The sequence below is a fragment of the Nesoenas mayeri genome (genome assembly GCF_963082525.1).
Source record: "Nesoenas mayeri genome assembly, chromosome: W".
Classification (NCBI taxonomy): Eukaryota; Metazoa; Chordata; class Aves; order Columbiformes; family Columbidae; genus Nesoenas; species Nesoenas mayeri.
Window position 1 is genome coordinate 1,601,432 of NC_137553.1, and position 26,461 is coordinate 1,627,892.

The 26,461-nt window shown below is 46.4% G+C and overlaps 1 protein-coding gene across 2 annotated transcripts in view; it reads right to left on the minus strand.

Moving 5' to 3' along the window:
• Nucleotides 1-26,461, minus strand: part of LOC308051366 (ubiquitin-associated protein 2-like) — a 131,974-nt gene that overhangs the window by 5,671 nt on the left and 99,842 nt on the right. Inside the window, exons 22-24 of one of the 2 annotated variants that reach the window (XM_080361750.1) lie at nucleotides 25,653-25,700; nucleotides 9,469-9,547; nucleotides 3,454-3,665 (exon numbers count right to left, since the gene is read on the minus strand). In XM_080361750.1, coding sequence (XP_080217876.1) covers nucleotides 3,454-3,665; nucleotides 9,469-9,547; nucleotides 25,653-25,700 — 339 coding nt within the window. Of the gene's footprint in view, nucleotides 1-3,453; nucleotides 3,666-9,468; nucleotides 9,548-25,652; nucleotides 25,704-26,461 lie in introns of both variants that reach the window. The other variant, XM_080361749.1, reaches the window with a different exon arrangement.

A 26,461-nucleotide genomic window follows, 5' to 3' on the forward strand; every position in this document is an offset into this window, starting at 1 on the left:
AAATGATTGCTGACTCAGCTTTGGGTTTCCCTTTGACTCTCCAGAGGATGCTATGGGCTTTCAGGAACAAAGTCCATGAGCTGTAGCTGTCTGTTCTTTACAATAACCTGTGCAGGAGTCCATGACTTCTGGCATTTAAAATTTCACATTTTCTTGGGGAAGAGAGTACAGCTATTTTCTCATGCTTGCAAGTTTTTGGAGATCCCTTGCAGACTGGGGAAGATGACTCTGCTGTCATAAGACTCCACCTGGAGCACCATATTCAGTTCTGGGGCCCCCAGCACAAAAAAAAAAAGACATGGACCTGTTAGAGTAGGGCCACAAAAATGATCATAGGGAAGGAACACCTCTGCTATGAAGAAAGGCTGAGAGATTAGGGGTTATTCAGAATGGAGAAAGCTCTGGGGAGATCTTATTGCAGCCTTTCAGTACTTAAAGGGGGCTTATAAGAAGGACAGAGAGACACTTTTTAGTAGGGCCTGTAGTGACAGGACAAGGGGCAATGGTTTTAAACTGAAAGAGGGTAGATTTAGATGGAACATAAGGAAGAAATGCCCTCTACATCAAGAGATGGATAGAGTGTGAAGAGCTGTCTCTGAAGAATAGCCACAAGCAGGTTGAAAGCTTATGGGTAAGAATCAGAGACCAGGACAACAAAGGAAACCTCGTGGTTGGTGTCTACTACAGGCCATCCAATCAGGGGAAACTACTGATGAAGCCTTCTTACTCCAGCTACAGGAGGCATCGTGCTTGCAGGCTCTTCTGCTGGGGGACTTCGACCACCCTGACATCTGCTGGAAAAGTGGCATGGTGAGCTGTAGGCAACCTGGGAGACTCCCGGAGTGCATTGAGCATAACTTCCTCAGCCAGGTAACAGACAGCCCTACCAAGGGGATGCAATACTGGACCTCATGGTCACCAATGCAAGTGACCTAATTGGTGACATCGAGATTGGAGGCAGCCTGGGCTACAGTGATCACGTGCTCATGGAGTTTGCAGTCCTGAGGGATGTGGGTCAGGCGAAGAGTAAAGTCAGGACCCTGAATTTTAGGAAAGCCAACTTCCAGCTCTTCAAGGAGTTAGTCGACAGGACCCCTGGGAAACTGCCCTCAGGGACAAGGGAGCAGAACAGAGCTGGCAGATTTTAAGGATGCTTTCCATAGAATACAAGAGGTCACGATCCCCAGGTGAAAGAAATCAGGTAAGGAAGGCAAGAGCCTGGCATGGCTGAGTCAAGACCTGCTGGTCAAACTAAAGGGCAAGAAGGAAATGCTCAGGCAGTGGAAGCAGGGACGGGTATCCTGGAAAGAGCATAGGGACGCTGCCCAGTTGTGCAGAGATGGGGTCAGGAAGGCTAAGGTGCAGCTGGAGCTGAACTTAGCAAGGGACACAAAGAATAACAAGAAGGGATTCTACAGGTATGTCAACCAGAAAAGGAAGGTCAGAGGAAGCGTGCCCCCCGATGAGGAAGACTGGTAAACTGGTAACAAGGGACAAGGAGAAGGCTGAGGTTCTCAACAAATTCTTTGTCTTAGGCTTCACTGGCAAACTCTCTTCTCACACCTCTCGAGTGGATGAACTACAAGATGGGGACTGGGGAAGCAAAGTCTCTCGCACTGTAAGAGAAGATCAGGTTCGTGATCACTTGAGGAACCTGAACATATATAAATCTATGGGCCCTGAAAAGATGCATCCCAGAGTCCTGAGAGAATTGGCTGCTGTAGGTGCCAAGCCACTCTCCATGATATTTGAGATGTCATGGCAGTCAGATGAAGTCCCTGGTCACTGGAAAAAGGGAAACATCGCACCCATTTTTAAAAAGGGTAGAAAGGAGGACCCTGAGAACTACCGACCTGCCAGCCCTCACCTCTGTGCCTGGGAAGATCATGGAACAGATCCTCCTAGAAGTTATGCTAAGGCACATGGAGGACAGGGACTTGATTCCAGGCAGCCAGCATGTCTTCACGAAGGGCAAGGTCTGCTTGATCAACCTAGTGGCCTTCTATGATGGAGTAATTACATCAGTGGGCAAAGGCAGGGCTATGGATGTCGTCTATCTGGACTTGTGCAAAGCCTTTGACACAATCCTGCACAACATCCTTATCTCTAAAATGGAGAGATATGGATTTGATGAGTGGACTGTTGTGTGGAAGTGGAACTGGCTGGATGGTCACCCCCAGAGAGTAGTGGTCAATGACTCAAGGTCTGGATGGACACCAGTGACAAGTGGTGTCCCTCAGGGGTCCGTACTCAGACCAATACTATTTATTATATTCAGCAATGACATAGACCATGGGATCGAGTGCACCCTCAGCAGGTTTGTGGATACCACCAAGCTGAGTGGTGCAGTTGACACACCTAAGGGACAGGATGCCATCCAGAGGGACCCGGACGAGCTCAAGAAGTGAGCCCATGTGAACCTCATGAGGTTTAACAAGGCCAAGTGCAAGGTCCTGCACCCGTGTTGGGGCAACCCCTGGTATCAATACAGGCTGGGGGATGAAGGGATTGAGAGCAGCCCTGCAGAGAAAGACTTGGGGGTACCGGTGGATCAAAGATTGGACATTAGCCAGCAATGTGTGATTGCAGCACAGAAGGTAAATCTTATCTTGGGATGCATCAAAAGAAGCATGGCCAGCAGGTCAAGGTAGGTGATTCTGCCCTTCTACTCTGCTCTGGTGAGACCCCAGCTGGAGTACTGCGTCCACCCCTGGAGCCCTTAGTACAGGATAGACATGGACCTGTTGGAGAGGGCCCAGAAGAGGGCCACAAAAATGATCAGAGGGCTGGAACTCCTCTCCAGGCTGAGAGAGTTGGGGTTGTTCAGCCTGGAGAAGAGAACGCTCTGGGGAGACCTTATTGCGGCCTTTCAGCACTTAAAAGGGGCGCAGACTTTTTTAGCAGGGCCTGTTACGATACGACAAGGGGTGATGGTTTTAAACTAAAGGAGGGGAGAGTCAGGCTAGACATGAGGAGGAAATTTTTTACGAGTGGTGAAACACTGGAACAGGTTGCCCAGAGAGGTGATAGATACCCTATTCCTGGAAACACTCAAGGCCAGGCTGGACGGGGCTCTGAGGAACCTGATCTAGTTGAAGATGTCCCTGCTCATTACAGGGGGGGTTGGACTAGATGACCTTTGAAGATCCCTTCCAACCCAAACTATTCTATGAATTTTTTTTTTTTACGATGAAGGTGGTGAGATACTGGCCGCCTAGAGAAGTTGTGGATGCCCTGTCATTGGAAGTGTTCAAGGTCAGTTTGGATGGGGCTCTGAGCAGCCTGATTTAGTGAAAGATGTCTCTGCTCATGACAGGGGGTTGGACTAGGTGATCTTTAAAGGTCTCTTCCAACCCAAACCATCCTATAATTCCAAGATGTAGAAGGTTTGGGCTGGAGAAGAAAACTAGAGAGGCAAGAAGGAAGTGTTACGGATTAGGCTGTCACACTTACAAACATGGTTGGCCCATACTGGAATGCACTGGGTACACCAGGCACACCAGTATAATAAGGTAACCCAGTGTAGCTGTACCCTGGGGGCAGGGTGGGGTTGAGGAAGGGCTGCTGAGTTGTATGGTGAGTCTGCGTCTGGTTCTGCTGTGGCTGGGAGAGCGTGGTAGCAGGAGTAGGAGAGGCAGAATCTCCACGGCCAAATTTTATGTCACCTGTGAAAGAAAAAAAAATGATCAGAAAAGCTATCAAAGCTACTCCAAAAGTAGAGGATTCAAAGCATTCAAATCCTCTGAATACAAGAAGACAACTACAGAAGAGAGCACATCCTGCACTTGAAAGGCTGCAGTTCACAGGAAGAACTCTCCCAGTCTCTGTTCCTGATGGCCATGGGAACATTGCTTGTGCATGGCACAGAACTCTGAGCCATGGCTAAATCCACTGATAAAATGGAGATACCGATACTTCCCTATCTCACACAGTCTGACTAGATTAATTACTATCAGATCATTGCAATCAAACTTGCTAAAAGCAGAAGTATGGTAAATAGCCAAAGAGCAAATGGTTTTTGGGTTAAAGTGTGACTCTCCTAGAGGTTAAACTGATTAGCTAAGCTTCATGGGCTGAAAGCAAGTTAGGATTTATAGGTGATGATAGGCATATTTTTGGCAATGTCTATTTGTCAAGCATGATTAGTTAGATGTCCAGTTCCTCACATCACCAAAGTTCTGGAGACAGTAACTGAAGGCCAGGAAAGCAAGCCTTGCATCGCAGGCCCCGAGAGAAGCGGTTATGCAGCAGGAAACTCCCAAACACTTGCATTTTCTGGCAGCCTACAGAGCAGCTTGTTCACGTGTTTTTTGGGAGGTGAAATATATCAGTCGCATCTATCTCATTCCCAACTAGTATTCCTTTATGTTGGTTACCAAAAAGTATGACAACACTTAATAACGGCTTTATAGGAATTATAACACCTATGGCTACAGTTTTAAGCTGTAATCAGATGTCAGTGAAAGAAAACCAGTGGCTGAAAATCCATTGATGTAATGTTTATAGGCTGATAAAAAAAGAGCAAGAGAAGGAATGAGGAAGGGCTTCTTAGATGACACACTTCCGGGAATGAAGTCCATTAGATTTGGGGACGGTGAGGGAGAGCCTGCCAGATGCAGCTCCTGCTGGGAACACAGAATAATCAAATCATTTTGGTTGGAAGAGACCCTCAAGATCATCAAGTCCAACCATTAACCTAACACTGGCTCTAAACCATATCCCTAAAAATATAATCTATGCAACTTTTAAACACCTCCAGGGATGGTGACACAACCATTTCCCTGGGCAGCCTGTTCCAATGCCTGACAACCCTGTCTGTGAACAAATTTTTGCTAATATCCAATCTAAACCTCCCCTGGTGCACCTTGAGGCCATTTCCTCTTGTCCCATCACTTGCTACTTGGGAAAAGAGACCAACATCCTCCATGCTGTAACCTCCTTTCAGGTAGTTGAACTTGCAGGTAGTCAACTGAACCTCTTCTTCTCCAGATTAAACGAACCCACTACTCATAAAACTTGTTCTCCAGAGCCTTAGCCAGCTTCATTGCCCTTCTCTGAACTCTCTCCAGCACGTCAAGGTCTTTCTTGTAGTAAGGGGCCCAAAATGGAACACAGTATTCGAGGTGCGGCCTCACCAGTGCCAAGTACACAGGGATGATCACTTCCCTTAGTCCTGTTGGCCACGTGGGCACACTGCTGGCTCATATTCAGCTGTCTGTCAACCAACACACCCAGGTCCTTTTCTGCCAGGCAGCTTTGCAGCCACTCTTCCCCAACCCTGTAGCATTGCATGGGGTTGTTGTGACCCAAGTGCAGGACCCAGCACTTGGCCTTGTTAAACCTCATACAATTGGCCTCAGCCCAATGATCCAGCCAGTCCAGATCCCTCTGTATGGCCATCCTACCCTCCAGCAGATCAACACTCCCACCCAATTTGGTGTCATCTCCAAACTTACTGAGGGTGCACTCAATCCCCTCATCCGGATCATTGATAAAGAGATTAAACAGGACTGGCCCCAATACTGGGTCCTGGGGAACATCACTTGTGGCCGGCCACCAACTGGATTTGACTCCATTCACCACAACTCTTTGGGCCCAGCCATCCAGCCAGTTCTTTATCCATCGCAGAGTACACCCATCCTGGCCATGAGCTGCCAGCTTCTCCAGGACAATGCTGTGGGAAAGTGTCAAAGGTTTTACTGAAATGCAAGTATACAACATGGACACCCTTTCCCTCATCCACTAAGTGGGTCACTTTTTCACAGAAGGAGACCAGGTTGGTCAAGCAGGACCTGTCTTTCATAACCCATGATGACTGGGCCTGATCGCTTGGTTGTCCTGTATGTGCTACATGATGGCACTCAGGATGATCTGTTCCGTGACTTTGCCTGGCACCAAGGTCAGACCAATAGGCCTGTAATTCCCTGGATCCTCCTTCCTTGTAGACGGGTGTCACATTTGTGTACTTCCAGTCAACTGAGACCTCTCTGCTTATCCAGGACTGCTGATAAATAATTGAAAGTGGCTTGGTGAGTATCTCCGCCAGCTCCCTCAGAACGCTTGGAAGTATTCCATCTGGCCCCATAGACTTGTGCGTGCCTAAGTGGTGTAGCAGGTCACTAACTATTTCCCTTATTGGGGCTTCATTCTGCTCTCCATGTCTGTGTTCTGGCTCATGGGGCTGTGTACCTGGAGCACAATTGGCCTTACTATTAAAGACTGAGGCAAACAAGGCATTTAGTAACTCAGCCTTTCCCTCATCTTCTGTCACAATGTTTCCCCGCGCATCCACCAGAGAGTGGAGATTCTCCTTTTGTTGCCAATGTATTTATATAATCATTTTTTGTTCCCTTTTACAGCAGTAGCCAGGCCCAGCTCTAGTTGGGCTTTGACCCTTCTAATTTTCTCCCTGCATAACTTCATGGCATCCTTGTAGTTCTTCTGAGTTGCCTGCCCCTTCTTCCAAAGGTTATAAATTCTCCTTTTATTCCTGAGTTCCAGTCGAAGCTCTCTGTCCAGCCAGGCTGGTCTTCTTCCCTGCCAGCTCATCTTTCAGCATATGTGGACAGCCTGCTCCTATGCCTCTAAGATTTCCTTCTTAAAGAATATCCAGCCTTCCTGAACTCCTTTGTCCTTCAGGACTGCCTCCCAAGGGACTCTGCCATCCAGCCTCCTAATCAGGTCAAAGTCTGCTCTTCAGAAGTCCAAGGTAGCAGTTCTGCTGATCCCGCTCCTTCTCCAAAAATAGAAAACTCGATCATTTCATGATCGCTATGCGTAAGGTGACTTCTGACTGTCACATCACCCACAAGTCTTCCTCTGTTTGCAAACAACAGGTGCAATGGGGCACCTTCCCTAGTAGGCTCACTAACCAGCTGTGTCAGGAAGTTGTCTTCCATACACTCCAGGAGCCTCCTAGACTGCTGTTTTGTATTTCAAGTAGACATCTAGTAAGTTGAAGCCCTCCACAAGAACAAGGGCTAGCAATCGTGAGACTTCTCCCAGCTGCCTGCAGAATATTTAATCTGTTTCTTCATCCTGGTTGGGTGGTCTGTAACAGACGCCCACTAGGATACCTGCCTTGTTGGTCTTCCCCCCCTTCTTACTCATAAACACTCAACCTCACCCTCCTCAAGTTCCAGACAATCAAAACACTCCCTAACACACAAGGCTACCTCACCTCCTCTCCGTCCTTGCCTATCCCTTCTGAAGAGTTTATAGCCATCCAATGCAGCACTCCAGTTGTGTGCTGTTCCTGTGATGTCAACTATATAATAGGTTTTCTGCTGCACAATGGCTTCCAGCTCCTCCTTTTTGTTGCTCATGCTGCATACATTGTTATAGGTACACTTCCACTGAGCTATTGATCCCTTCACCTTTTTGTGGGGAGAAGCCCTAATTCCTTCATGGCCATTCTCAGATGCCTCCCTGGTTTCTAACACATCAATAACCCTTGTGTCTTTGCTGCCATATGGTTCTTCATCCCCTACCTCCACTGAGACAGCAGACCAAAGGGCCTTGCTAGCACCCCATCCTTCTACCATTGGCATGCCATGCTTGGGTTTGTTTCTGCTGTGCTTGGTTTTCTCCCCTTCCCCCTTCAAATCTAGTTTAAAGCTCTTTCAATGAGCCCTGCTAACTCCTGTCCAAGGATCCTTTTCCCCCTTTCAGACAGGTGCATCCCATTTGTCGCCAGCAGGCCAGATGTCATGTAAACTGAGCCATGATCAAAAAACCCGAAATTCTGCTAGTGACACCAGTCCCGCAGCCTGTTATTGATCTGGTGGGTCTTCCTGTATCTTCTCTCATCGTTCCCTGCAACTGGAAGGACAGAAGAGAACGCTACTTGTGCTCCTAATCTCTTAACTAGTCATCCCAAGGCCCTGAAGTCCCTCTTGATTGCCTTAGGATTTCCCACTGCAACCTCATCACTTCCTACTTGAAAAATCCATAATGGATAATAATCTGAGGGCCTTACCAGGGCAGGAAGTTTTCTCTTCACATCTTTAACCTGGCCCCAAAGAGGCAGCAGTCTTCCTTAGGAAGTGGGTTCAGTCTGCATATAGAGCCTTCTGTTCCCTTCAGAAGGGAGTCTCCTATGATAGCAACCTGTCTTTTTTTCTTTATAGCAGGAGTTTTGATGGCAGGTGCAGACCGACTTAACCTCTGCAGCACCTCCAACTTAGTTGTACCATCTTCCTTAATAGTGTCGTTCGGTTCCACTTGCAGAGCCTCATACCTGTTGTGCAAGGGAACCTGGGTAGGTGGGGTAGCCACAGCAGAGACTCTTCTGTGCAGGGCAGGAACATAGTGCCATTACCCCCTATCCCTTGAGTCACTATGTTCCACCATGCAGAGAGGGTGTCCTCGGTACCATGCACCCTGCCTACCCACTGGGCCTGCCTCAGGGAAGGTAGGGTGTGACTCCAGTGGTCTATCTCCCTCTTGTGTTCCCTGATACTCCTCAACCTACTCACCTCCTCCAGGAGCTCTGTCACTAAGCAGAGGAGTTCCTCTCCCTGGGCACACCTCCCACAGCTGTGCTCACTGCTGCCATCCAGTATTGGTTTAAGAGCAAGGCACACCCTGCAGCCTGACATCTGGGTGGCAGCATCTTCCCACCGGGTCTCAGTTTGAGTAGTTGCATGATTAGTCACGGGCGCTGACCTTACAGACGCAATGGCTTTCTGCCAGGTGGATACCATTACTCCCTAGTTGAGCTGGCAGACCTTCTCCACCCTCTCTGCATGCCCTTCTGTGTAAACTGCCATGCCACGCTCTGCCCACTCTGTTCGTAGCACTCCTGGTCGCTAGCACTCCCTAGGCAGCTTTTTATAGGTATGGTAAGTGTTTCCCTGGCAATGCCCAGGTCTCATCAGTGACTCCCATGATAGAACTGCAGTTTCCCAGCGGGTCTTGCCGCTGCCCTGGCATTCCCCTGCCTCAGGAAAACCCTCTCTGCACAGAGAGCTGCTGCTGCACTGCAGACTGGGTCAGCTCCGGAGCAGCTCCCCTCAGCGACTGATGAGTTGCTAAAGTGCTACAAGTGCTAAAATAGCAGTAACAAAGTATGAGGAGCTGCTGGGGGGGGGGGGGGGTCTATTCCAGAGCCAAAAAAGGAAAGCAAGCCAGCTGAATTTCAAGAAGAATGACTAAGCTATGGAATATTTTTCAAGGACCTGTATGTGCTTGGGAAGGGCACTAGATAACACTCCATTTGCATTCGTAACAATTTTGCACTTATTCTCAAAGGCTATCCAACTTACTCCCAGAAGAAATCACATCTGAATTACTGACCAAAACCATGAAGTTAAAAAAAAAAGCATCAGGGTTGAAAGGGAATTGCTTGATTTTGTTTAGTTTGGACTGATGGGTTTAACTGCTTACAGAAGGGAAAAATGACTCTTCTTTCAGCAATGGCAGGATAACCAGCACATCTCACCATTGTCATCTTTAAAAAACACTCACCTGAGTATGGATTGTTAGCAAGGCTCCCATCTCTGCCTGTCAAGGCTGCAGGAGCAGGGAATGTAATTCCATAGTAATCCTTAGAAAGAGAAAAAAATTGTTTATTAATAGTTGAAACTGTAACAGAGCTGGACAACTCTTATGAACCCTGTATTATATACATGAGAAAATTTAAAAAGTAAGAACGAAAGGAAGCTTGGGCAGAAGCTGACCCTATAGCTTACAGCAGAGCTAAAGATTTACTTAGATCCTCAACTTCAAAATAAACCTATTTTATAGACATTTTAAATATCATATGCAAATACTTAAATCTCTTAATAGAAGTTGCCATCCCAACTCTCAGCTCTAAGCTGTCATATTCCAGCGAGACTGTGCCTGGAAGAGCAACAGACCATCAGGGGCCAAAGACCTGGGGTCAGGCTAGGACCATAATCACAATGTGGATGTAGTCTAATGGTACCTTGTACCATGCCCTGTTTTCTAAAAGTAAAAATGCCAGCTAGGAAAATAGCACAAACATTAAAAAAATACTGGAGAAAAAGAGTTACCACCTGATGACTGTAAAATTTATTTAAACTGCATTACAGGAGACCTCAAATCAGTAGTCTCCGAAGTGGGGTACACAAGACAATCCACTGGGGTGCATGAAGAAAATGGTTTTGGTACCATTAATAATTTATTTTTTTAATAGTGTTTGTTTAACCTCTCATCCTTTAAAATTTATTTTTGTGTATTTTTTATAACATACATATTAGTACAGTAGTATAGGTATATAAATTAGAAATAAAAATATATTTGGAGTGCTCACAAACTTATTACTGATGGGGTGTGTGACCAAAAAAGGTGGAGACCACTGCCTTAGATCATTCTTCTAGGTCATCTACAGGAAGGCAAGACAATCCTCACCCTAGAAAGCTTGCACTCAGAGATGACAGGACATGCAACCAAAACCAAAGCAGCATTTTGTCTTCAGTTTGGGAGAAAAATAGAAAAGTTTGCCTTTCCCTCTCTGGATGAACTCCACATGTGGGGCTGGTACTCTAATAAGCGGTTCTCCTCCTAATTCTCATGGTTTACTCCTCACCACTTCCAATCCATTAAGACTTAATGCTTTAACTATTAACATGTCCATTTCCACAGAGTCTTCAAGACTGGAAAAGCATCCTTCTTCATACCTGCCTCTGTGAATTCCCCTGCATCTCAAATGCTTTCTCAGAGTTGACAGTACCTTCCACTTTGTTGCATTTCTGAGCATCACCACTCTGTGTCCTACACCCAGTCCTTCATCGCTGAATATGAAATAATCCAGCAAAGATTTAGTATTGCAGGTGTTTTCTGTGACTTGAAATGGTGACATATTTCATCACTCTATCCTTCCCAGGTAATCCCACCTCACCAATTCTGGTATGAATCACTTAAAAAAACACAATGAAATTCCTATTAAAAGTTTTTGCAGGTTACTCAAAAGCAGTGCTCCCATCTTCTTCCAAGGAAAATGACACAAAAAGCAGATTTGGAGAAGAGATCTGAACAGGATTTGGTGCGATGGTTTAGCTGGGATTGAGTTAATTTCCTTCATAGTAGTTAGAATCATTTATTTTTAGTAGCTAGCACAGTCTTTTGTTTTGGATTTAGTGTGAGAATAATGTGGTAACACTCTGCTTTTTTCCTGGGATAGAGTTAATGTTTTCTTTCCAGTAGCTGGACTGTGTTTTGGAATTGGTATGAAAAGAGTGTGAGAACTCACTGATGTTTTGTCTGTTGCCAAGGAGACCAAGGAGTTTCTCAACTTTTCAGCTGTAGGTGCATAGCAGCTGGGAGAGGGCACAGACAGGACAATACCTGGCTTGACATCCAGGCAGGTTAATGAACTTTCCCTACCATTAGCATCAAGTTCCATATATATCTGGAGCTGACTTTGCTTGCTGGCTCAGTAATTTTGTGTTCAGATTTCCACCTTTCTGGGATGAGCTGCATGGGACCAGTATTCGTGAGCAATTGCCTTGTGCATCACTTATTTTTATATTTGCTTTTTTTTTTTTTTGGTGTGGGTGTGTTATCTTATTAAATTGCTCTTATCTCAACCCATGAGTTTCTCCCTTCCCTTTCGATTCTTTCCCCCATCCCACTTGGATGGGTGAGTGAGTGGCTACCACAGTCATAGTTGCCAGCTGGGGTTAAACCATGACAGTTGGTGGATATAAACTGGAACTGACACACTAGTGTTTTCCTCTATATAAACCAGACAAAACATAACCAAATCCACATGAAATCAGGGTGTAAGGATTGCAATTATTCCCACTGCCCCTCAGGTGGGGGAAAACCACATCAGCACTGCATATCCCTATCCCACACACCTATGCATACACACATTCAAAACAAAAATCATTAAAAAATATGAGTGCAAGCCAGTTATCTTCGTACTTCATGCCCACCCATAGTAAAACATCAAAAGAGATACTCTGCTCTTCAAACTACACAGGTATTTCCTGACTTACAGAAAGCATACAGTAGAAAGTGCATAAAGTCAAAACTGAAATTGTCACGGAATATTACCCCGAGGTTAATTTAAGGGACAACAGGGTCCAAAGCAACCTTTATTAAACTGGTGAGAACAGGGTTTTAATATTCCAAAAGTGACTTAAATACAGGTTCGAATATCAGCTGAGGAAATTTATTTAGGGGCAGCAACCACTACAACAGGCGGTCCACAGAGTGCATGCACGTGGCTTCACTCAAAACAATGCCGGAGTCGCCCCTGAGTCCCGGAGAAGCACACACTTGCCCAAGCCTATCGCAGAATTATTTTAAAGAGATACGCGTACTTGTAATGAGTACGGAAAGTGTACGCTCGTGATTCCGCGAGGGTAAATTTGTAATACACTCGCAATTGTGCGAGGAAATAATTTAAAGTACGTGTGCAAACATGCACAGAAAGTATAAATATACTCGCAATCCTGCGAGAAGTTTTACTCACAGCCGTGGCGGCGAGGCAAGCGGAGATTCCGTTCCGGGGAGCTGGGGGGGGCCGTGGCTCCTGGCGGCAGCGACTAAGCTCGTGCTCCGAGAAAACTCCGGCCAAAGGGAAGTTTTAAACGAGAGTCCCGTTTTTAAGAGACCTTGACCTGACTGCAGTCATTCCTCCTATTCCTGGAAGCCCCCCAAAAACATCCCCCACCCTGGGTGTGGGCGCCCAGCGGCTTTTGCCACTAACGACTCTGGTCAGGGTGCTCTGGGGCCAGACAAAGAAGCTGTTAGGCCCACGGCAGCCAGGAGAGAGGGGGATGTGCCCACTCCTCCATACTGAAGGAGGGAGGGGGAGAGTGGGGGCAGAAGAGGGGGGAGAGAGGCGGGGGGGAGGAGGGTTGCATTCTGCCACAGAAATATCAAGAATAGACTCAAAAGGTGAGACAGAAAAGGACTGAAAAATGATAAGTGATCTGATGTAACATATTTAAGCTCCACCAAGCAGCTTTCTAGATACTACACTGTACTGTTTCTGTTGGGATTGAATTAATTTTCTTCACGGTCCTTAGAATCTTTTATTTTTAGTAGCTAGCATGGACTTTTGTTTTGGATTTAGTATGAGAAAAATGGGATAACACACTGAACTTCCCATGCTCTTCTTTCCAGTAGCTAGACTGTGTTTTAGAGTCAGTATGATAAGAATGTGAGAACTCACTGATGTTTTGGCTGTTGCCAAGGAGACCAAGAAGTTTCTCAACTTTCCAGCTGTGGGTGCAAATAGCACCTGGGAGGGGGCATGGACAGGACAGCACCTAGACTGACATCCAGGCTGGTCAATGAGATATTCCCTACCATTAGCGTCATACTCTGTATATATCCGGAGCCAGCTTTTCCAGCTAGTTAGCTTGACCTTTTGCCTTGTTTGCTCTCTTTTAGGGATCAGCATTTCAGGACCAGTGTGCTCTCTTTTCTGGGATTGGCTGTTTAGTGTGATCATGTTTAAGTGTGAATTGCTGTGCAGATCTCTGCTCTTCCGGGATCAGGTGCATGGGACCAGTGTTCATGACCAATTGTTGTGTGCATTACTTATTTTTTTATATATATAAATAATAATTATTATTAGTAGAAGCCCATTAATAATATTATTATTTTATCTTAGAATCTTCTTTTGTTGTCTTATTAAACTGTTCTTAATTAAACTAATGAGTTTCTCCCTTCCCTTTCTATTCTCTCCTTCCATGCCATTTGGGGAGGGGGGGGGGGGTGTGAACAAGCAGTTGCCGTGGTCCTAGTTGCCAGCTGCGGTTAAACCACAACAGTCCTTTTTGGTGCTCAACGTGGGGCAAAGGGGCTAAGATTCTGTGCTCTCATCGCTGCAACCTGAGTTTGATTTCTGGGCCGTGTGCCAGTTTGAAGGGTTGAGATAACAACAGATCTGTGTGCCTCCGGGGGCCATCTAGCGGTGTTAAAGCAGATTGCATTCATTATATAGGTTTAAAGATGCTGTTCACGTTGCTGTCTTATTTGTTCTCAGAATTGTGTTCTGTAATACCTTACTTGTTGTGGGCACGTTTTACCAGTATTCATGTGTGGTTCATCACCTCTAAAAGCCGGTTTAAAATAATCACTTTGTTGTGCTGTGTAGCACTGGCCTACATATTTATACTTAAGATGATAGGGTATCTATATTAATTATTGCCATACTTGGGGAGCCCTCCAGTTGAAATGAAAGAAAATCACACCTTTTGTGTTTCGTGGATGATTTTTTGTTTTTTTTTATTCAGAAGAGCCAACCTATAGAAGAGCTAAGTACACCTTCCTCTTTTTTTTTTTTGTTAGGGCAAATTACAGCTGTTTTTAAGAATTTTGAATATCCTTGGGATGTTGAACGTAACATGTTGGCATTGCTAGGTCTTCTTAATGTGTGTCAGGTTTTGTTCAGGGTGATAAGACTATTTAGGAGGACTGCAGCTACTCCAAATCTCGCAACAGGCTTTGAGGCTACTCGAACTCAGCAATACACACTGCAGCTACTGCAACCCCCGCAACAGCCACTGTGGCCACTCAAACCCCTGCAGCACACACTGTGGCTACTCAGACACCGGTTATGCAGACTACCAACTCGTGTCGGTATCAGTCACCCCTGTACAGAAGAAATACACAAAAAAAATCAGCTTGCATGGGGGAGGAGGAAGGAGAAACTGGGCCCTCATCATGACAAGAGGTGGAGCAAGAGCTAATCACCCAATCCATTTCCCAGAGTGAGCTGCAAGATATATGAACAGATTTCGGCCATCTTGAAGGCAAGAACATCGTCACATGGCTGCTCCAATGATGGGATAATGGAGCTAGTGGCCCAAAACAAGAGGGTAGAGAAGCCAGGCAGCTGGGATCTCTGTCTAGGGAAGCAGTCCTTGACAGGGCAATTGCAAGAGAGGCACAATCCCATAACTTCTGGAGGTGACTACTGTGAGCCATGAGGGCAAGGTACCCCTTCTTCAAGGACAATGTTGTAGGTCACCCAGACAAGTGGACCACCGTGGAGAGAGGTATCCAGTACTGTGGAGGGGTTTTGATAGATAAAGATTTGTTGCTGAATTAGTCAGGCTCAAAGGAATCTCAAGGCCGCTTCGAGAAGCTGAGAACAGAATCTGCTATGAGAAAGAGGGGCGTTCCTCAATCAGTGGGGTCCTGGCGTGGCGTGAATCATCGGATGTATCATCAGTGAGACTCCAGTGCATGGACAGCCCATGATACTCATTTAGCGAATCCATGCTTGGAGTGTGGACGCGTGATTAGAATATAGTTGCATATATAAGGAGGCTTGTTTCTGTAATAAATGGCTTTGCGTGATTCACATTGAATCAAAATGTTTGCTGAGTCCTTTATCGCTCAAACACAGTACCTGAGGGAATTAGCTGTGTGGGAAATGATTTATTCTGACCTGGAAGACCTGCAGACATCCACAGATCCAGACGAAGTCGAATGTAGACGACCCACGTGGAGGAAATTTGCACAGAGCGCACCACTGTCATATGCCAGATCATGACCCAACAGTGAATTGTGTGGCTGGCCAACTCCAGAACTACGAGGACAATCTCACTTCCTACCTATGGGCCTGCATCTTGGATGTGGAGAGATTGTCCAAGAAATCTGAAGACCGTTTCAAAAAACTGTTACAGGAAATCAAGCAACTCAAAGAGGACAGAGCCTACTCTCCACCTATATGAACCAATATCTCAGCTATTAGGAACAGACTTCCCCTGCTCAAGAGAGGATGTAAAAGGTACACAAAATGGGACACCCTGTGTTTTTTCCTGTTTGGCCATGCAGAAGACATGAGGAAGTGGGATGGAAAATCTACCTCAATACTAGAGGAAGGAGTATGTGAGTTGCAAGGAAAAACTGGGGGTTCTCCCAGGAGAATTGCTGCTCTAGTCTCCAGTGGGCAGTTCCCCAGATGGGGTAGGAGGGCTTCTGATCCTCTTGTAGGAACTTCTAATCTATACTCACAAGAAGTAAGTAACACGAACCCATTCATTGATGCCTATTAGAGAAGCCCTGCCTCCAGCCACGCAGAGGGAAAGGGCCAACTGAGTTTACCAGACTGTATGGATTCAATGGCCTGGCACATCACACTCCCAGAAGTATAAAGATCTAGTAGACACCGGTGCACAGTGTACCTGTCCTGGTTTTGTTAAAAAAAAAAAAAAAACACAACAGTTTATCTTTTAGTGAATTTTCCTTTCAGCTAAGTTCTTCTAAGTAACTACACTTTTCTGAATTTGGCTGCATGTTTTTTCAGACACTCTTCGCTCCAGAGCTGATAATGGTAGCAATGGTATGCAGAAGAGGCCCAGGTTTAGACTTATTGCTATGACAGCCAAGGTTACTGATAAATTTTGCACGTCCCATAAGTGAGAGGGGTGTATTTGCAAGGAGGGGCAAACAGAACAAGTAACTAAAATTGACCAAGTATTCCATCCCATCCACGTCATACACCCTATAAAAGTGGGAAATCATGAGGGTCTTGCTCTCTTTGACCATGGCTGGCATCTGAAGAGGACTCTGCCTGTCGTGCCTGTGACCCAAGGCCTGATTACAGACCCTGCATCTCTGAATCCAGTTCTGGTTTACTGCGGAGTCCAGCCCAGGACTTCCGGGTGCCTGCCCTGCAGCCGCCAGAACAGCACCTGCTCCGCCAGGCAGTGCTGCCCCGGGAAATTCAAGATTGTTTTTGTATATTTTGTATTATTTTCTCTATTTATTAGTAGCGTTAGGAAAGCATTTTTAACTTTTTCCAACTTGCAAGTCTTTCTCCCTTTTCCTCCTATTGCCTTTCCTTGGTGGGGAGGGCAGGGGGTTAACAGAGAGTATCTGCCATGGTTTATTGTCACCCTGCAGTAAACGGTGACAGAACCCTAATCCCATCAAACTATAAAGGGGCAGAACCCATGAGTATTTCTGGAGTGACTGGGGGATCCCAACAGTTGTTTGTATTGGAAGCCTAAGTGGAAAAGAATGTCAAAAGCAACCCCATTGTGACTGGCCCAGATGCTCTGTGCATCTTTGGCATAGACTATCTCAGGAGAGGGTATTTTAAGGACCCAAAAGGGTAACAGTGGGCATTTGGCAGTGCAGCTATGGAGACAGAGGACGTTTAACAGCTATCATCTACCTTGCCTGGTCTCTTGGAGAATCCTTCTGTTGTAGGATTGCTGAGGATCAAAGAAAAGTAGATGCAGATTCCTACCACTATGGTGCACTGATGGCAATATCACACCGAGACTCTCTGATTCCCATCCATAAATTGATTTGTCAACTGGAGAGCCAAGGGGTGATTAGTAAGACTCATTCACCCTTTAACGGTCCCATATGGCCAGTGTGGAAGTCCAATGGAGGGTGCAGACTAACAGTAGACTATTGTGGCCTGAATGGAGTCATGGCAGCACTAAGTGCTGCCATGCTGGACATGCTAAACTGCAATATGAACTGGAATTCAAGGCAGCCACATGGTATTCCACAACTGGCATTGCTAATGCATTTTTTTTTCAATATCTTTGGCAGTAGAGTGCAGGCCACAGTTTGCTTTCACTTGGAGGGGCATCCAGTACACCTGGAATCAAGTGTCCCAGGGGTGGAAACACAGCTCCACCTCCTGATGATGATGATAGGAAAGCCGTGGTACCACATAAAGCCACCCACCCAGCAGCACCCCAGGCATAGTGCCTACCCACACCACCACCAGGAGCATGACCAGGCTCCTGCCCAGCACCACCCACACAGAACCCACAGACCCACCATGGTAGCACCTGCAAGCCTACAGTTCCACCTGTGGTAAGGTGCTCTGGTGCTCCTCCTACCAGCTCTCACCGTTGCCCTGTCCTCTCTTCTCTTTGGCACCTCTCCAAGGATGAACTTTCCTCAACTTATTTGGAAAACCTCTGCCACGTTTTAGCCATCATAATCAGAATAATCTCTTCAGTCCTTATCTCCTCAACATTTTCTACCTTCCATCCTGGTTCAGACCAACTGATGATCAGCACTGGAGCCCTCAGTACAAGGAAGATATGGACCTGTTGGGGCAGGTCTAGAGGAGGGCCACAAAAATGATCAGAGGGATGGAACACTTCTCCTATGAGGAAAGGCTGAGAGAGTTAGGGTACTTTAGCCTGGAGAAGAGAAGGCTCCAGGATAGACCTTATTGCAGCCTTTCAATACTTAAAGGGGGCTTATAAGAAAGAGACAGACTTTTAAATAGAGCCTGTAGCAATAGGATAAGAGGTGATGGTTTTAAACTAAAAGAGGGTAGATATAAGGAAGAAATTTTTTTCAATGAGGGTGGTGAAACACTGGAATAAGTTTCCCAGAGAGGTGTATGGGAATTGCGCAAGAATGGCAAGGAGGTTAAATGTAAATACACTCAAGTGATTTGCAGCTGTGGTGTAGAAAAAGCACATACATCACACTAATTATTTTACTGACCTTGTGTGTTTGACAAGTAGAACCTCTGTGTTAGATAACATAGGCCTGTGAGAAACTCTAGGCACCTTATCACTATGGCTGAGATTCCTGCTTTGTTGTGAGAAAGAGAGGAAGGCTGCATCTGCTTGAAGCCTTGAAATACAGGCAAACGCAGCAGGCCCAGCAATCTTCTACCAGGGCTGAATTCTGCAGCGCCTGCATCCCCACTTGTGTCACCTCTGTCTGGGAGCTTAGGTGTGGCTTCGGAGATCCCCCAGTAGAGAGGTAACTAAAATAAAACTTGCTCTTTGCAAATGCATTTGTGGCCTCTGGCTCTTGTGACGTGCCTGTGTTGGTTTACACAAGAGGTGGTAGATGCCACATCCCTGGAGACATTCAAGGCCAGGCTGGATGGGGCTCTGAGCAACCTGATCTAGTTGAAGATGTTCCTGCTCATTGCAGAGGGGTTGAACTAGATGACCTTTAAAAGGTCCCTTCCAACCCAAACCATTCTATGAAGGAAAGGCACAGCAGAGATTGCTTTGATTGGGCTGAATTTGGCTACTCTTTCCACTTCAGGCATTTGCCATGACAACTGCCTCATTGCACTGCTTGAAAACACCTTGCAGCACAAACTATTCTAGGGCAACACAGACAAGGTCCAGCCATGGACCTCCAACATCAGCCTACCTCCTGCAGTGACGGCACCTAGGTATGGGAAACATCATGCATGTGCCAGCACCCCAAACACAGCATCTCTCAATACAATGCTGTCTGACAAGGCCATGGCTCCCAGCTTGTCACTGCCTTGCCATTACCCCCACAAACACATTTCCCCTGCTCCAAAAGCTCTGATAAAACATGTGGCAGTGGCTCTCATACAAGCAGAACATGATCCTTGCTGTTGAAGGGGACCTTAAAACCTTAGCAAGTGCAACCTCCACCTCCTCTTCCCACTAGAGCTCTATAACCAGATTAGCTGGCTCAGCTTCACCTCCAGAGGACTCTTGAACACCGCTCCTCTAGGGGCACAGACCATCCCAAACACAAGACTCTTCACTTAAAAATAGCCTCATGGGGGGCATTTCCTTGTTTGCTCTCAGGCAAGGAGGTAGAGAAAACACAAGACTCCTGCTACAGGGGCACACACATGGGACCGCCACCAGGGACCCAATGCAGCAGGAGGAGGAGCAAAATGCTTCCTTTTTCCTGAAGGAAAAGTCCTTTTTTGTCATTCTCAGGAGTTTCAAACAAAGGAGCTTGGGAAACTCCATCCAGGAACACATCCAACCATTAAGTACCTACAACCAGAGCCACCTCCTCAGAAGCTGCCACCACCACCCCAAGAGGGGTCTTCCCCAGGTTCTTTCAAGCAACATAATTTCACAATCCTTCCAAATGTGAAAAGACCAGATAATATGAAAACAAAGGTGACACACAAGTGAAAGGAAAACAGATCAACACCAAGGTATTACAAATGGAAAAGAGACTTGGGCAGGAAGGGAAAATCCAGTTGCAGAAAAGAGATACCATGGCTTGCCCTGCAGGCAACAAGGAAACCCTAATACACCTCCCCAGCACAGCTGTCCCCAAGGGCTCTGCCCCAGTGCTTTCGCATCCCCCACTAAACCACTACAGCCAAGCTCCCTCCAACACGCCATCACCACCGCCCTCTTCAAGCACAGCCACCCCACCAACGCACTTCCCCAAGACCACCACAGACACCAGCCAAAACTGAAAAACACAGCTGGAAACTTGCTGCAATCAGAAAGTGAGGAAGGGAAAGCTGTGGCACCACATAAAGCTGCCCACCCGCGAGGACCCCAAGCACAGCACCCACCTGCGCCACCACCAAGCCTGACCAGGCTCCTGCCCAGCACCACCCATGCAGCACCCACAACCATGGCTACACCTGCAACCCCACAGCCCTGCCTGCAGCATGGCACCCTGGTGCTCCTGCTCCTCCTGCTGGCTCTCGCCACTGCCCTCACCTGCCACGACCTGTGTCCCCACCACACCTCCAGCTTCTCCAGACCATGAATCCCAGCCCACCACAACCCTGCCACCACCAGTACACGCTCTTGCCCTTCCCCTTCCCTGACACCCTCCTCCACACCAACCACTCACAGCAAGCTGCTGCTACCACCCTCTGCATCCTCCAGCACCTCTTTGCCACCCTCAGCAGCCCAAGAACCCTCCACGACTGGGACACCCAGGCGCAACATCAACTCCTCAATCAGCTCTGGCATTACATCCAGCAGCTTGAGCAATGCGTGCCAGCCAACAGCATGCTCTTCAAAGGCCAAGGGCCCTGCAACCTGCTGCTCAGCATCAAGAAATACTTGGGGCACATCCAGGACTTCCTCTGCACCCACCATCACAGGCCCTGCACCTGGGACCGTGACCACCTAGAAGCTTGCACGTGCTTCCAATGCCTCCACAACCTCACTTGCATCATGCACAATTAGCTCAATTACACCAACTAACCTGCATGGTCCCACCCACGTCACCACCACCACTTCTGGAGCACCGCTCTATCCCCACCTCTGTCCTCCCGTCTCCCCTGACCAGCAAGAGCTGTTGCAAGAATAGCCATGGACCCTTAGCCTCCACTGACTACTCATCTATTTATATAACTTATCTATTTAATTTAACAATGTTTTTTATCTATTCTTTCACCTATTTATTGAACGGAAAATGAAGACCTGTTGCAAAAAGCTTGCCAGTGCCTCTGGTCTTAGAAGCACAGGAATGAGTCTTTGGGGTGGTGGGAACTGACCTCCACTCAACACCTACTCCAAGCCCTGCTCCAAACTTGGTTCTGCAGAGCCCAGGCCCCACAGCCCTGTCCTCTCTTCTCTTTGGCTTCTCCCCAAGGATGCACTTTTCTCAACCTCTTTGGAAAATCTCTGTCAGGTTTTAGCCACTGTCATCAGAATAATCTCTATGGTTCTTATCTCCTCAACATTTTCCAACTTCCATCACGATTGTGCTGGTTTGACTGAAAATGAGTTAATTTTCTTCATGCAGTTAGAAACCTGTCTTTTCCATAGCTGGCCCGCTCATTATTTGTACTTAGTTTGAGAAGAAGAAATAACACCCTGGGACAGAGTTAATGTTTTTCATTGCTCTGGTCTGAGAGCCAAGGACATTCTGAGCGCTCTGTCCACACGTGTGAGGCATTGAGGAAAGGGGGCATAGATGGGGCAGACCTTGACTGACATCCAGACTGATCAATAAGAGTATTCCATCCCATTAGTGTCATGTTTCATATTTAAGGAGAGTCGGGATCTTCTGGTCTCTCTCTCGTGTTCTTCTTCACTCTTGTTGTCGGAGCCAGGGAGAGTTTGGTTCAGGATGTTTAGTTCAGCCTTTTGCCATTTTGCAGAGGCCTCTGGGCCTTTTTGCCTTTTTCCTCTCTTTGAAATCAGCTGTTCAGGACCAGGTGCTGCTTCCTGAGACTGGCTGCTCAGTGTGGACAGAGTTCGTGAGGAACTGCCTTGAAAAGGTTTTATTTTATATTCTATTTCTATTTTATATTCTATTTCTATTTTATATATATATTTACTAGTGGTGTATTAGTATTTTGTTATTTTATTAAACTTGGTTTATCTCAATCCAAGTTTCTCCCTTCTCGTTTGATTCTCTCCCCTATTTTTTGGGGAGGGTAGAGTGAGCAGCTATGGTGGTTTTATTGCTAGCTCGGGTTAAACCACAACAACAGTTTAGACCAGCTGATGAAGGAGAGACAAGGCAGAGATCACTTCGATTAGGCTGAGTTTGGCTACTCTTGCCACTTCAGACATTTTTCACATCTCATTATGCTGCTTGAAAACACCTTACAGCACAAACTATTCCAGGGCAACACAGACTAGGTATGAATCCTTACATTTTCTCTTCTTCAGCATTACTCTTGGACTGAATGGACAGGATAATAATCACAGAATCACAGAATATTAGGGATTGGAAAGGACCTCAAAAGATCATCTAGTCCAACCCCCCTGCCAGAGCAGGAACACCTAGATGAGGCTACACAGGAATGTGTCCAGGAGGGTTTTAAATGCCTCCAGGGTAGGAGACTCCACAACCCCCCTGGGCAGCCTGTTCCAGTGCTCTGTTGCCCTCACCAAGAAGAAGTTTCTTCTCAAATTTAAGTGGAACCTCTTGTGTTCCAGTTTGAACTCATTACCCCTTGTCTTACCATTGGCTATCACTAAAAAGAGCCTGGCTCCATCCTCATGACACTCACCCTCTATATATTTGTAAACATTAATGAGCACACCCCTCAGTCTCCTCCAAGCTAGAGAGACCCAGCTCCCTCAGCCTTTCCTCATAAAGCAGATCCTCCACTCCCTTCAGCATCTTTGTTGCCCTGCGCTGGACTCTCTCCAGCAGTTCCCTGTCCTTCTGGAACTGAGGGGCCCAGAACTGGACACAATATTCCAGGTGTGGTTTCACCAGGGCAGAGCAGAGGGGAAGGAAAACCTCTCTCGACCTATTGACCAACCCCTTTCTAATATACCCCAGGATGCCGTTGGCCTTTCTGCCCAACTCTCCAGCCTGTCCAGGTCTCTGATGGCAGCACAGCCTTCTGGTGTGTCAGCTACTCCTCCCAGCTTGGTGTCATCAGCAAACTTGCTGACAGTGCACTCTATTCCCTCATCCAAGTCTTTGATGAATATACTGAATAATACATGTCCCAGTACTGACCCCTGAGGCACTGCACTAGATCCAGGCCTCCAACTGGACCCTGCCCCATTGACCACAACTGTCTGGCTTCTTTTCTTCAGCCAGTTCCCAGTCCACCTCACTACCTGATCGTCCAGACCACACTTCCTCAGTTTAGCTGAGGATGCTGTGGGAGATAGTGTCAAATGCTTTACTAAAGTCAAGGTAGACCACATCCACCGCTCTGCCACCATCTATCCACATCGTTATGTCTTCATAAAAGGCGATGAGGTTGGTCAAGCATGACTTCCCCTTCCTTCTTGCCCTTTATGAAGAATGGAGTGACATTTGCTTTCCTCCAGTCCTCAGGCACCTCTCCCGTTTCCCAAGACTTGGCAAAGATGATGGAGAGTGGTCCAGCAATGACCTCAGCCAGCTCCCTCTGCACCCATGGGTGCATCCCATTCGGAGCCATGGATTTATGAATGTCCAGATTGCTTAATTGCTCCCTAACCCAGTCCTCATCAACCAAGGCAAACTCCTCCATTGTCCTGCCTTCCTCTGGGGCCTCAGGGGTACAGGGCTCTTCAGGACAGCCTCCAGCAGAGTAGACAGAGACAAAGAAGGCATTCAGTAACTCTGCCTTCTCTGTATCTTCTGTCACCAGGGCACCCACCTCATTCATCAGTGGGCCTACATTACCTCTGGTGTTAGTTTTATTTGCCATGTATTTGAAAAAGTTCTTCCTGTTGTCCTTGACCCCTCTCGCCAGGTTTAATTCTAAGGAGGCCTTAGCTTTCCTCGTTGCCTCCCTGCATCCTCTGACAACGGCCTTATATTCTTCCCAAGTGGCCAGCCCCGTCTTCCATGATCTATAAACTCTCCTCTTCCACTGGAGCTTACCCAGCAGTTCCCTGTTTCACCACACAGGTCTCCTGGCTCCCTTCCTTGACTTCCTACCTGTCGGGATGCTCTGATCTTGAGCCTGGTAGAAGCAATCCCTCAATGCTAACCAACTATCTTGGGCTCCTTTGCCTTCAAGCAGCCTTGCCCATGGGATTTCCCCTAGTAATTGTTTGAAGAGGCCAAAGTTTACCCTGCTGAAGTCCAGGGTTGCAATTCTTCTTGCTATTCTGTTCCTGCCACACGAGATCCTGAACTCCACCATCTCATGGTCCCTGCAACCAAGGCAGCCCTTTACTGCTTCAACCAGCCCCTCCTTGTTAGTGAGGATGAGGTCCAGCAGGGCTCCTCTCCTAGTCAGCTCCTCTACCATTTGCATCAGGAAGTTATCGTCAATGCACTGGAGGAACCTCCTGGACTGTGGCTGGCTGGCTGAGTAAATATAATTTTTTTTCTCCATGTGCTTTACTGCATTTAATTTAGATTAAGTATTACCCATTCATTTTTTCTCTCCATTTGATCTCACTACATGTAAATAACGTCAATAATTCTCAGCTCCTGGACCCTCAGAACCAAACCTCCCCACCAAGAGGCATGCTCTGCGGTACAGGTACATGGAAAATCACTCCTGCCCAGAGAGCAACAAAAAACTGGGCAAACAGATGGGAAGCGCAGGCTGAGAAATGTTGAATAGCACTCCATTTTGTCTCCTACCAATGTAACCATGTCTCTCCTGGTTCCAGAACTGCAAATATTTTGCCATTTTGCTGCTCTGAAAATAATCCCATTCAATTCAGTTGACAGTGCCTTCATTAATGCGCTCAACTTTATTTTTTAAATTCAGGATGTGCAGCTGAACAGGGTTTTGTCTGGGACACCCCTGTACTCACCTTTGACTATCTGACTCTGGCTGTCCCCAGACTCTACATGGAAGACCTGGTACTGGCTTGGACCTTTAACTATGGCATTTATCCAGTGATACTTCTTTTCCAGATCACTGCTCAGTACTCCATTTCTGCCTCTACAGATACACTGCATCACTTAATCCTGTGACTTTTCTCAGTTACATACTAGCAAACTTTCTCTCCAAGTTCTTTATCCTAGTTTTCTGAAAACAAAATTCTTTACCTTTCTACAATCTAGGCTGAGGCTCCTTGTGAATCTAACTCTCAGCTTCTCTCAAACACCATTTATGTTCTGGATCAAGGTAAGGAAGAAAACTTCATATAATTTCCCTCCTCCAGCTCACCTGCATTTGTTGCCATGATGCATATGCAAAGACCTCTGCCTCCAAAACCAGCACCTACTGGCTGCCAATTTGTACACTTGCTGTTCAACCCTACCTCTTGGTAAAAGAAAACATCATTCACGCTCAGATTTCAACTAGTTTTGACAAGATATCATACTGTTGCTACAAGGATTAAAAATTTCTTCACTCAAAAGCACGAAGTGCACTTGCTTCTATTTACAAAATTTGCAGATGGACAAATGCATGATGCAACAGTTGCTCTATATCAATTTATGCCACCCAGAGAAACTGTTTGTGGATATTTAAAAAAAACATAATATAGAACATAAGGATAAGCTCTTAATCACCATCAAATGAACTAATTTGTGTTGCATAAATGATCAACACTGAAGACAACTTGTTTAAAATTAAATAAACCAAGCCATTGACTTACCATTGGCAGCCTGGATTGAAGCATCTGGAGATCATCATAACCATAAATCTGCTTAAAGACAGATAAAAATAAAACATAATTATAACACTTTTCTCTGATACTGACCAATTTGGGGCTTTAAACAGAGTTTGACCTAGGCCCAGTCTATTTTAAATGTGTACAGCTATACGTTGCATTGTGATATCATGGCACACTGTAGCATTTTAAGGCCAGTAGATCTAAGCTTAACATGGCTTGTCACTCTGATGTTATTTCTTCATGACAGCAGTCCTCTGAGGAGAGTGTGACTGTCCAGTCTTCAATAATGTTTTCACAGATGCATCATTCATCAACTTGTGAAAAATCTACAGGGCATTCAGATTTGGGAGTAAGAGCAACAGCCTTCTTTGCTTTAATCATTACTTTTGAGAATAGCAGCATTTAAGATTTAATGACTACACCATAAAATGACCTATGGTATCCCCTTGCATTCAGTGTGATACAGAAAAATGATTAAAATTTTTGATTCAAAAAACAGATAATAAAAAATACGTTGATCCTGGCCAGACATCAAAAAGTTATGTACAGTCTTTCAAAGTATGACAGACATGATACATTTCAACCATTACTGTAGTACACTGGTTGGATCAAGCTCTGACCAACTGGGGGCAGGTAGGACCAGCAACAAGAAATGAAGATCAAGGGATTACTGCATCCTCCCCTTGTCTGACTGAAGAAGGAAGGTCAAGGGAAAGGGATGAATGGAAGAAAGTCCACACACAGGGTGGCAGGAGAAACATTCCCCTACCCAGCCCACCTTCCCAGATGCC